This window comes from Notothenia rossii, assembly GCF_949606895.1.
Source record: "Notothenia rossii genome assembly, chromosome: 2".
Classification (NCBI taxonomy): domain Eukaryota; kingdom Metazoa; phylum Chordata; class Actinopteri; order Perciformes; family Nototheniidae; genus Notothenia; species Notothenia rossii.
Window position 1 is genome coordinate 75752458 of NC_136904.1, and position 12500 is coordinate 75764957.

Here is a 12500-nt window from a genome sequence, read left to right on the forward strand (position 1 = left end):
GAAAGCTTGAAGGAGAAGGCACCAGAAATACTGTCAGTCTTTGACGTGTGTCACTGGCATATCATAAAACATGCCATCTGTCAATGGTTATGGCATGTAAGCTTTGGCCTAGCATCTTATTGACTTTTATTCCCCCTAATAGTGTTCCATGACATCATTTTGAAAGCCGTTACATTTAATAAAAACAAAGGAGCTTCTCTAACATCTGTCCTTAACTTTACCTCTCCCACCATAGTCAACAAACTCATGTTTTGGGAAGTTTGGATACAGGGCGGAAGCTACCCATCGAAATCTCTTTCTTTTATTTTCCATGGCTCCCAATATCCCCCGCTGCTTTTTCCCCTCTGTCTTCTTTTTTTGATTATTCATGGACTGTTTTTCCTCTTTCTTAATGGAGCTGTAAACGCCTGGCAACTCATAAATCTGTGTTTTTAATCAGTGTTTTATTTATCCAAGTTGATACACTGTGGACCTCTTTGACATGTGCCCTGCTGCTTCCTGTGATCTCAGCCTCATGTCATCACACACACACACACACACACACACACACACACACACACACACACACACACACACACACACACACACACACACACACACACACACACACACACACACACACACACACACACACACACACACACACACACACACACACACACACACACACACACACACACACACACACACACACACACACACACACACACACACACACACACACACACACATCAGTGCCCTGTGGCTGCAGACATTAATTCGGGGTATGTGTTTACACTCTGGATAAGGATATGAGCCTGAACTGGAATTCTGTTTAGCCTCTTGCGGTTTCATCTCCTAATCATGTCTCACAGGCTCAACTCACAGATAATTCTGCAGGGCAATCTTGGGACTCGGCTCCAAACAAACTGTTCAAAAAAGAATCAAAAATAAAACAAAGCATTTTTGTTTGAGCTAACAATTTTGAGCAGGGATGAATCGAAGGTTATATCGTGATTAATACCTCTGTGTGAAAATGTATTATGAAGCTATGCAACACTCCGCAAGAACAAATAAGATTCAATACGTGTTCACACATTTAACACATTAGGATCTCTGTTCATAGTGAGATAAGTATTTCAGTTTGTTGGCGCTCACTTGGAAATAGCTTAAAAAGTCAATAAAAAAAAGCAAAAATGGAAATTGAGCGACACACCATCTGCCTTCCAAAGAGTAACATTGGCGCAAGCAGTAACACGCTAATCATCTTTCTTTGACATACCCACTGAAGTTTTAATTATCACAGACATAGCGCGGCAGGAGAAAAAGGTAATTTACAGATTACACGGCGAGTGTCAGCCTGCCTTCACCCTGAGCGAGGAGAACTCCCAGCTTTCAGCTACTTCTTTATTTACTGTTGGGGGCCCATCGTGTTAGGTTCTCTAACATCTAAAGAGGGTTTAATTCAAATGTACCACAGCCTGACTTACTACATAGGGAGACATGTAGAATGTTCTCTAATTTTATCTTTCACCCACACTAATCAAACATTTTCAGAAATCCATACTTCTTTTACAGTTTAATTTGTCTGTATTGCATCTCCTCCTAGTGGATTGATGTAACGGCGTTACCACCAAGGCTACCTAGTTTGACAAACTGTCAGGCTCTTCTCGAAATAAATTATTTTACACTTGAGTAGTTGTACATTTGATATTTTATAACTGGGTAGTATGCAATCACTAATATCCAAAAAGTATCTCAATAAATGATTAAAACTGTACTTTGAAAAAGAAGCAGCAGTCAACAGTAGGCTATATTAGCTTAGCTTAGCATAAGACTGGAAGCGGGGAAACCCAGCCTCTCTTATGGTAAAAAAAATTGTAAAAACAGAAACACTTAAACTTGCATGATAAAATGTTAAACTTTATCTTGTTTGTTTAAACTATACCAAACCAAAGTATAAATAAGAACTATTTACCTTCAGTCGAAGCCAGGCTACATGTTGTCAGTGTTTTTGCTAAGCTAAGCTAACCCGGCTGCTAGGTATAGCCGTAGCCTACTGTATTTTGATCAGATGGATATGATAGTGGTTTCAATCTAATGCTCAGTATAGGGAATAACTTATTTCTCCAGACATCCATTTATTCCTTTCAAACAAGCAACTTGAATGTCTGCCAGGACAAGAATTTGCAAGTTCCAAATCAATTTCAATATGAATATAACATATAATTACTTGCCACACTTGTTGTGTTACATCATCATATGTCTCTTGTTTGCACTTCTTCACTTCTTCACAGCATCAATTAATCACTCATAACTACGCCCGAGAGGAGGAATTAGGACACTGTTGAAAAGCAAGTGTCTATTTGCACACACACACACACACACACACACACACACACACACACACACACACACACACACACACACACACACACACACACACACACACACACACACACACACACACACACACACACACACACACACACACACACACAGAGACAGACAGACAGACAGACAGACAGACAGACAGACAGACAGACAGACAGACAGACAGACACATATATTCCTGCTCCTACTTCTTACCCTCTGCTCTGCAGGCCTGGGCTGCTTTTTTGTCTTTCAAAACACACTCATTAAATATGACACAATAACAATACCATTCATTTCCTGCCTCTTCAATTACACTGACAGGGGGTTTATAGCAAATGATTGGCCTATAAATATAATTCCCATAAATATAATTCCCATAGCAGTTTAAATCAGTGGGGTACAAAACGCAATTTTTTTTACTAAATGTGATCAATCCGTCAAAATGTGATTTGCCCTCTGCGGACAAACAAACAGTGGACAGAGAATATCTCCCTCCAGATATGCCATAAATACATATAATACGATAGTAGGCCTATGGAAAAGTCTACTCATTTCAGCACCTCTGAAAGACTATTTTCAATTGTTTTGAGTGGCCACTTTTAGACCTGAAAGACCCTTAACTACAGCATCTAATACTATTCTATAATTGATGTCTAATTTTCAAATGTTATGGTTCATTCAACTATAGCTCAGGCTCTTAGTCTTTAAAACAGGGCAGAAGATATGAATAATTACTTTTTTTTCATTATTCAGAGTGTCCTAAAAAGAAAGAGAAAGTTTCAAAACGATTTCCTTTAAATTCCGTTCCGTACAAATGTTGTATTGACTATACGAAATACAAATCCATTGGGACTAGTTGTAATCATTTTAAGATTAGCAACACAACCCACACAAATAAGAATACCTTTTACAGGGTTCATACACTTTTTCACCAATGATTTTTCCATGACTTCTTCATGACATTTACCTAATTTTCCATAACCAAAAAAATTACTCTTTCTCAGCGGTACCACTGAAAATGGTTTATTTTAACATGGAACAGCAAAATAAGGTCTGAAACATGTTGTGCCTATCTAAAACGAATCAAATAGTAGGCGTACTAGCTTCTACACGCCAAAGCAACTAAAATCTCTCACAAGCAAAATACCTCGTCAGTTAAATGTCATTTTACGTTTCATTACTATACGATACAGTATTTAGTATCGTTATAGTATTACTATTTTGGCGATTAGATAACATATCAATTATATTTGATGCAACTTTAGTTACATTTCCATGACTTTTCCAAAACATTGGGAAAAATATTGTTTTCCATAACTTTTCCAGGGCCTGGAATTAGCATTTTGAATTTCCATGACTTTTCCAGGTTTTTAATGACCGTAAGTACCCTGCTTGTAATAATTTATGATACCAATTTATGATTAAAATGATGTATTCTGACAAACCAAAAAAGAGTAGGTTGTAACCCTTTTTTGCTTCCTACAGCATTGCAAGGTACGGCATCAAACTTGCCTACAACTTGTATCATATGTATGGTTTCAATATTATCATTGCATTACCCTAACCATCAAATATAAAATCCTAAAATATCACAAACTTATTTTTGCATGACTGCAACTTGACAATTTTATCGCCAGAGGCTGATAGTGACTGGTAGATGGAAAATGGAGACAACTTCTGGTAAATATTATCATCCAAAGACACGCAAACACACACACACATAAATGCATGTACACACAGTGTCAGGTATGCAGGGTAATCAGTGAGGTTATGGATAATGTGTCAAACACCCCTCAGCAGAGATGAGGAACACAGTCCCCTTTTCTTTCCTCTTATTATAAAGAGAACTTTAATGTTTAGTAACTCGGAGACCAGCGGAAGCCAGGTTATGTTGGGACAGAGATAGCTGTGAAGATAAATGTTGAAAAGAAAAAGGGGGAATTCATAGTTGAAAAGAGAATACAAGGTTGTTTGTAGGAAAGGTTGAGAGCCAGCGGAAGGAAGGGGAGGGAGAAATTAAAAAGTGAGGAGGATGGTCTTACATTCTTTGGTGTTGCGTGGTGCATTCTGGCAGGAGTGGCAAACCATCGCATAGAGGTTTCTGGGTCTGGTCTCCAGCATGAAAAACCTGGGAGAGATAATATACATGAGTTTAAACCAGCAAACTGTTAGACTGTATAATTAGGCTCCACAAGACTATTACACTTCCCGGAGACAAACCAGCTGATATAAAGGAGAACATCTTGAAATAAAATCAGTTTTAAACTCATAAAGCACTATCAGCAAGCACAGCAGGTGTTTATACTGCATGCAAGCTCCCTTTCTTCCAGACATATTATCCTAGACTGTACCTACATGGTGATAAGTACGGGGAAGCAGCTGAGGTGAAAAGTTTGCCTGAGTGAAGAAATGAACATAATTGATGCCCTGAAGGCACCTAAAGGTGGCTTGGTGCATATTATCGCCCTGAGTCATGAAGCGTCTATTAGAGGAAAGGGGAGAGGTCTGTGAATGACTCGCGTCGGTATTAAATCATTTAGCTGAGACAACATGAGCAGAAATTATTAGAGTATGTACTGTACATAATGTATGCAGCAAACAGGTTCAAACGGAGGCCTTTTTGTTCTGTGGACTTAGTCCGATAATTGGAATCGATTGTGTGCTTTAACTATTAATAACTATGCACATTAACACAGGTATATGAGCAATTTTTTTTTTACAGGTTAGGGGTTTCTGTAAATGTAAGCAACATGTTCTCAGATTATAGTATTTTATTCTAAATCACTTGTTGCGTGATGTGTATGATAATGCAAAGAAAAGCTGCTTTTATTCTATTTCTAAATTGTAGTTAACCCTTGCAAGGATAAAAAAGGAAATGAATAGCGACAAAAGTACACAAACAAAACATGGCAGTTATTTACAGGCAGTTCATTACATGGATCTTCTACAACCTATATCAAATTAACTTAAACAAAACTAAAACAGAAAAAAGAAATCAGGACCTTTTCCAGAGTAATCATTGTTATCACTGCTAGTGATGTACTGTTATGTATTAGACATTATTAATAAATCATAGATAGTAATGAACTTCATCTGTATTTATTGCCTACTGATGACTAATACAAATTAATCATTTTGATGTTACTTTCAAGGAAACTATAAATATTTCCGTCACAACAGAATCATGCTTATTTTCCTCCAGGTTTTTTTCTCTGCTGAGATAAAGACTTTAAGTGAGCTGTAGACTCTGCTTCACTCATACATTCAGTTCAGAGCATACTGTACAGACGCGGAAGTAGACGTGACTAAACTCAGTGTTCCTGAGCAAAAGCAAAAACATCCTGTAGTGCAGAAGGACTCGAGAAGACAGCAGGACAGCATGCACAGCACTGACAGAAGGAGGAATTATGAATCTATGATATTTATGCCAATTCCTTCAGGACTTACTCAATTTTGTTCTGCCCACATTCAATCATAGATATCAAAGTATCATAGTCATAAACACAATTTTCATTATACCACACAGCATGAGATCCAAAACAGACTTTTAACATGTTAAATGCTGTAAGAATGTTTGGTGTCGACAAACAAGTCAATATGAAGAGAGGCAGAACAAGGGGGAATGATGGGAAGGTCGTGCAAGGAAGAGGGACAGAAAGGTCTGGTAATGTTTAAACATCTCTAATTGACTTATTATTTAACGTATGAGGGTTGCATCCCCAGCTGTCATTTGCAAATTAGGAAAATAAGATTTAGTGTGTTTGCATACAAATGGGGGGAATGCATTCAAATGAAGACAACAGGGTGGTCTAGTCATTTCAAATCATATTTTCAGATTTGATGAGTCATACTATGAACATAAGAAAGTACATCTCTGTGATTCAGTGTTTAGTGCTAAAATCCTTAATCTGTAAAATATTTCCATTAATGTCAAAAACAGAGTGTGTCCCTATTTTATTTTGTGCACACACACGGGGCAGATCCATCACAACACATAATCAATAGTTTGGTAATATTCCAGTGATCTATAGGTGGCAGTAACGTAACAAAAAAGGCTGTCGTGCCCCCAGGAGAAGGCAGTGAGATAAAAGAATAGTTCTGCAGCAGGTAAACATTGATTTTACCATAGCAAATTTGAAATGGGTTTTCAGTTGATTTATTAGAAAGAGACATGCATTTAACATCTTGTTCTAAGTAAGTCTGAACCTAAAGGTGAACAGAATCCTGCAAGTTGCTTAAGTGCCATATTTGTTTCAATTCAGTACTGTGTAATAATCGCTTGATACCTTTTTGTTCTTTGCTAATAGGTTTTGAATCTTGTGTGTGTGTGTGTGTGTGTTTGTGTCATTTACCCAGTCAAACAGGGTCCACACTCGGCATCGCTGTCTGGAGTTCCCGCGGCTTTCACAGTGGCTTTGTAGAGAGCGTCACAGTCCTTATGGCGTCTGCAGATCTCATACTTCCCTTTGGAATATTTCCCATGCGGGCACGGCACACAGGCAAAGTCCTCATCCTTCACACCGTAGCCACAACTCTGAAAAACACACATGTTCATAGATTTGGTTAATGTTTCTCTCCTGGTGTACAATAGATAATGACATTTCAAACTAAATTCAACATTCCACAGATCAATAAGATGACCAGCTTATCGTTGTGTCTTCTAGGATCAATCTCATCTCTGTGTGTTTATTCCTTAAAGAGAAGACTACAGACCACACACACAAATAGAAAAAACCTACTCTCCTTTTGGCTTCCTCTCTTTCATCTTCCATTTCCCTCTCACTTTCATCTCTGTATTAAAACAACTCTCTGCCTCTTAGCTTTGGGCTACAGTAGAAAGACTCTCCGAGAAATCCAATATGTCTTCCCTTCTGTTTGACGTCCGTGAGTCTCGGTGTGATTGTTTGATATGAAACTTTGACTGAGCTGTTGGCAGGATCTTGTCACTTTTGGTTAAATCTAGCTTTGGATCTTTTTCTTTTAAACAGTATTGCTGCAGTGTTGCTTCTGTTCCTTTTCTTCATTGCATTTCATTTCAAACCTTCATTGATCATTGATCTCTTTTTCAAGGGAGACCTGCTCAAGTAGGTTCCACATGAAACATAAAACTAAAAGCTATTCCAATTGAAAGCTTCTTTCCTTTCAAAGCAAATGTGTCACCTCTTTGAAACTGGTGTATCATAAATGGAGGAGGAAATGAGGAAGAAACCTAGGATTTATAACAAGCAGGAACATTTCTGGCATGTGTTTCCTTTATTTTGAAACTTGACAGTGAGTGGACATTAAGTTGATGACATGCAACAAAGGTCCCAAGTGAAACCGAGCCGGGAAAAGTCGCGGTACATCTTAAAAAAGATCCCCCCAGGGAGCCTACCCTCAATATCAAGCAGCTTCCACATCATGCGAGTTCACATGAAACTTCAATACCTGATTCTTTAATGTGTCACCACTTCGCCATCCCTTTCATCACTTGGAAAAATATGTTTGACCCAATGTTTATGTTAATGTGAACTAGCGTGCAAATCACACGCAGTCTGGGTACGAGATGCACTTTAAAGCGTCCTTGGATGTCTTCTGTGATGTTTACTGTATGTGTGCGTTAGTGTGCCTGATCACATTTCTGAAGTCTCTGTTGTGAGAAATAACCCTGTGGTTATCTCCTGATTAAAAGGGTGTCAAGACACACACATGCAGGGAAAGCAGAAGATAATAACACATGAATTACTGACTGTGGATCAGACAGCCAGGGGAACGTGCAAAGGGGACTCTCATCTCTCTGATTAAACTCCTCTCTTCTCTCATGTTTCACAAAGCTAAATGACTATGACAGAGCTCTGTGCTCATCAGACGGAGTTTTCTCTTTGCCCTCTCTTCTCTGGCAGGGATGTTTTGCAACTTCTAACACAAAACATGGTTGGGTATTCTTACTAGAAGCACATGTTATGTTAGTGAAGTAAGGCAGGAAGCAGGAAAGGAAGGAAAAAACAAACAAACTCAGTTGGAACAATCATGACTTGTTTATGCTGTGGTGAGGGGAAAGGACGGAAGAAAGGCTTTATGGTGTTGTCATCATTCCCACTGAAGGGTGTGTGTGTGTTTAATACGTTTGTGTGGCTTTATGATAATGTGTGTAATGTTTGGACAGTCTCTCCACTTAAAGAGTACAATACCCCAGAATCTACAGGACGGACTGTTGGCTCCACTTTTTTCTGTCCTTTCTAGTCTATTATCTGTTTTCATCTTCGTTCTTTAAAAACCTTAAATGGTGTCTTAATGTTTCATTCAGTGCCACCTTCAGGTCAAAATTGTTGATTATAACGATACTACTTTACTAACTTAAGGATAGGTTCAAAAATAAAGTAGAAAGAAAGTGAGGTCAAAGAAAAGTATTTCTGTGATTGAGAGTCAGAGCATTTTATTTCAGATGTGTGTATCTCACACTGCACTGTACATTTTATTCATGTACCTTTTGTTATTCATGTTTTATCATCTTTGCTTTTAGATTAGTGTTTTTAAATGCCATTTTATAATATGTTTCTTAATGCTCTTAATGTATTTCATTTGTATAAAGCACTTTGAATTGTCTTGTGTTGAAAGGTGCTCTATAAATAAACTTGCCTTGCCTTACTTTATGAGCTGCTTACATAACTACACTTTGAAGCTCGTTTATTGAGGGTTTATAAAATCTTTTTTCTAATTATTATTATTTGAGCTATTATTCAACTTCTATTTTAACTTTTAAGAACTATAACCCTAGCACATTATTTAGATAAATGTAAGTATTTATAGTGATAATACTCCACGATTGCAACAGATTATCAATCCGCATTCCAACCAATGCAAATCATAATGCATGAAAATATGCACTTACATCAAAAACATTAGCGTAAAGTAAGGCCACTGAAACCAAGTGGCTGCACCCTTATTATTTACAGAAACTTTAATTCCTCCTTGTTGCCCTTGAGTGCGCCTGTCTCTCTGGGGAGGGTGTGGCACCCCGGGGTGCCAACTGAAGCGTTTACCTTGACTCTGTTTTCTTTGGCTGTCTGCAGTCTGACTGACGGAGGCTGAGGCTGTGTGACTACTGCAGGTCTTTCACTGTGATGCATGGCTTCACATCCAAGTCAATGGGAGCAGTAAACCATGAGAAATTGTTCATCTGAATTTAGGCAATTTTCACTGTGCAGCTATGTTGACGCTGCTGTGTGTGCGTGTGTGTGAGAGTTGTGGGTGGTCTGAACAGAACAAGTTCATAAAGTCAGATTTTATGCTATTTATCATTTTCAGGTGGTCATAATTTGATGTTAAATGTGTAGCGTGTGTGTCTTACCATATGCGGCTCCTGTCCTGCCTGGCACTGAGGGCAGGCCTGGCAGCTGTTACTGGTCTGATTGAAGAACTCATACTCTCCACAGCTGGAATACTCCGCACTGGCAAACATACAACACACCTGGAGGGGCAGAGAGGGGGGATAAGGGAGGGGGAGAGGGGGAGAGGGGGGAGAGGTACACATTAGGGTCAAACATGTTTATGATTTTATGATTAAATGCGAAAATTAAATGCTTCTAAGTCCATTATGGAAAACAGGGTTGTTTGTATCGCTTTGTATATAATTCATCCTTTCATTATAGATTAAATAAATATAATGTAAATATTCAAATCAAATTAGTAAACACAGAAAGACATTTACTTTTTTACATCACATTTCTAAAGAAGTTTTAAGCTATTGCTAACTATTCTCAGCAAAAATATAAAACACAAACATGTTCTATTATCTGTATTAAGAGAGTCATTTGTCTTCAATATAATAATGTACATTTGTCTGAGCAATAGATCAACAGTGCTGAAACCAACAATTCATTTTCCTTAGTAACTTTAATTATTGTATTTAACATCATTAATCTTCTCAGTAAAATGGGGAACTTTTGAAATGATTCAACATCTGTAGCAGCAGATAATCACTGCACTGGGTGATGGCTGATTTATTTAGTAAAATTAACTGGCTAAGAATCAACAACAGACTAACTGTCAGAATGCAATAAAAACAACCATCACATCCGTACTAATGTTAATGTTAATTGTTAAGGAGGGGAAAATGCACATTCATTAACATGAGCTCTTGATTCATCTTCATCTGTGACTCGGATTAGTGGAGACCACTTTTTGGCTCTGTAAGCATGTGTGTGTGTGTGTGTGTGTGTGTGTGTGTGTGTGTGTGTGTGTGTGTGTGTGTGTGTGTGTGTGTGTGTGTGTGTGTGTGTGTGTGTGTGTGTGTGTGTGTGTGTGTGTGTGTGTGTGTGTGTGTGTGTGTGTGTGTGTGTGTGTGTGTGTGTACATCAGTATTTACTTGTTTGTCTATGTACTGTATGTGTTTCTTTGTGTGTGTTTCTTTGTGTGTGGCATTGTGGCTCATTGTAATAAGTAGCAGCTGGAATTTATAGTTTTACTCGCACACATTGTTCTTTTCCAAACAAACTAACTGACTTTTAAAAATCATCTGCAGTCCAGAAAATTATGGAGGCAACGTGTGGATGACTAACTCTCCATCTTCCCTGTGTTTAAAAAACATCTCCCTCTCTTTTCTCTTCCTCATAACCATCTCATGACAGCAGACATTATGCGGTGTTTGAGTAAATACACAAATTCAAAGTGTTTGTGTGTGTTAGGGGTTTGTATTGAACCCAATCATCTCAGGCCAAGTCAGATGACCTTAATGTAATCTCACACCTGATTCAAAATGACCTGACACGCCACACTCCTGATGCATGGTTAGTGCAACACACGCTGCAAGCCAAACAACTCTACAACATCACCTGCCACTGTTCTTTGTGAGTATGTCACACATGTATGGGTCTCTGCAGGTATTTAGCCGGCATTGTGTGCATATGCATTTACTGAACTCAGTACTTAGCCTCTGAACAAAACTGCATCAATTCTCTTTTTGACAAAACTGGAAAAACTATTTCCTGTCAACTCAATTCCCCAATTCTTTGATGATATGATTGAAATATGCCAACAACAATACTATTACTTGTAATAACTTAACCCATAAGATTTCATTTTATATTTTGAAGAGTAGTTAAACACTATTTTTTGTATGTGAAATCTTACGACGTCTTGTTCTTTAAGGCGTAGAAATATAAGCACTCCAATAAAGTATACCAGTTCCTTTATTTTGTGCATTGGTAACAAGATGGCGGCGGTGATGAATGCTGCGGTGTCTTTTGCTCCTCTCCAACTCTGCCTTTTTTCGCTGTATCTTATTTTGTATTTTTGCATTTCATTATATATGTTGCATTGTTGGAGGAGCTCAGGTCAGAATAATTTCCATTGCCATTTGTACACTGTAGCTTTGTGCATATGACAATACAAACTTTGAATTGGTACACTAGTTGAGTGACTAACAATAGGGCCAAGTTTAAATCAAATGTTAGTCATTTGTCATTGGTATACTATTCCCCAAGATATAAAGTGAGTCCAATGACACCACTTAGTGGTGTAGTAAACCAACACCATTCACCACCAACTGAATCCAAACATCTCTTCCCTCCTGCATGTACAGATAGTGACTGATGAGGGGTAAGGGTGAGGAGCCTGATGGGAACTCTGCCAGTGAGTTTCAACATCAAAACAGACAGAGAGTCTCTAGATTCCCGGTCTGATTACAAAGATATATCTGTTCTCTAAAAAAAGCTGTCAGGTTGACTAATTGGTACGAGTGCTGCAAAGTTGTGCAAGCTGCTGGCATGAGGGAACAAAAGTCTGGATGACGCAGCAGGGAGTTGAGTCAATCGTGGCTGTGATCCATGACCATGGAATAGTGGGAGTTCTGAGGATAACTGATATAGGATGATGGTTTTTGATTGTATTTCAAAGAGGGCAAAGAGAAGAAAAGATAATGTAGGTGAAGCAGAGGAAGAAGTAACAAAAATAATGGGAAAACGGAGGAGGAAAAGAGGATGACAGTATGGAAATAAAATCAAAGTAAACATGAATTAACATTAGAATTGGGAATTAATGAGGAAACCAAAAGGAATCAAAAGGAGAATTACAGTTGGAGGACAGAGGAAATAAAGAGAAAGATAAAGAAAACAAATGTTTGAAATAAGAAACTTACCAATAATGAGGACAGAAAGATGGATTTC

The 12500-nt window shown here is 38.2% G+C and overlaps 1 protein-coding gene across 1 annotated transcript in view; it reads right to left on the bottom strand.

Annotated features, from left to right (window-relative positions):
• edar (ectodysplasin A receptor) overlaps positions 1-12500 on the bottom strand; it is a 34804-nt gene that overhangs the window by 11584 nt on the left and 10720 nt on the right. Inside the window, exons 2-5 of the mRNA XM_079664549.1 lie at positions 12473-12500; positions 9686-9805; positions 6708-6889; positions 4398-4483 (exon numbers count right to left, since the gene is read on the bottom strand). The exon at positions 12473-12500 is cut by the window's right edge and continues 38 nt beyond it. Coding sequence (XP_079520675.1) covers positions 4398-4483; positions 6708-6889; positions 9686-9805; positions 12473-12500 — 416 coding nt within the window. The remainder of the gene's footprint in view (positions 1-4397; positions 4484-6707; positions 6890-9685; positions 9806-12472) is intronic.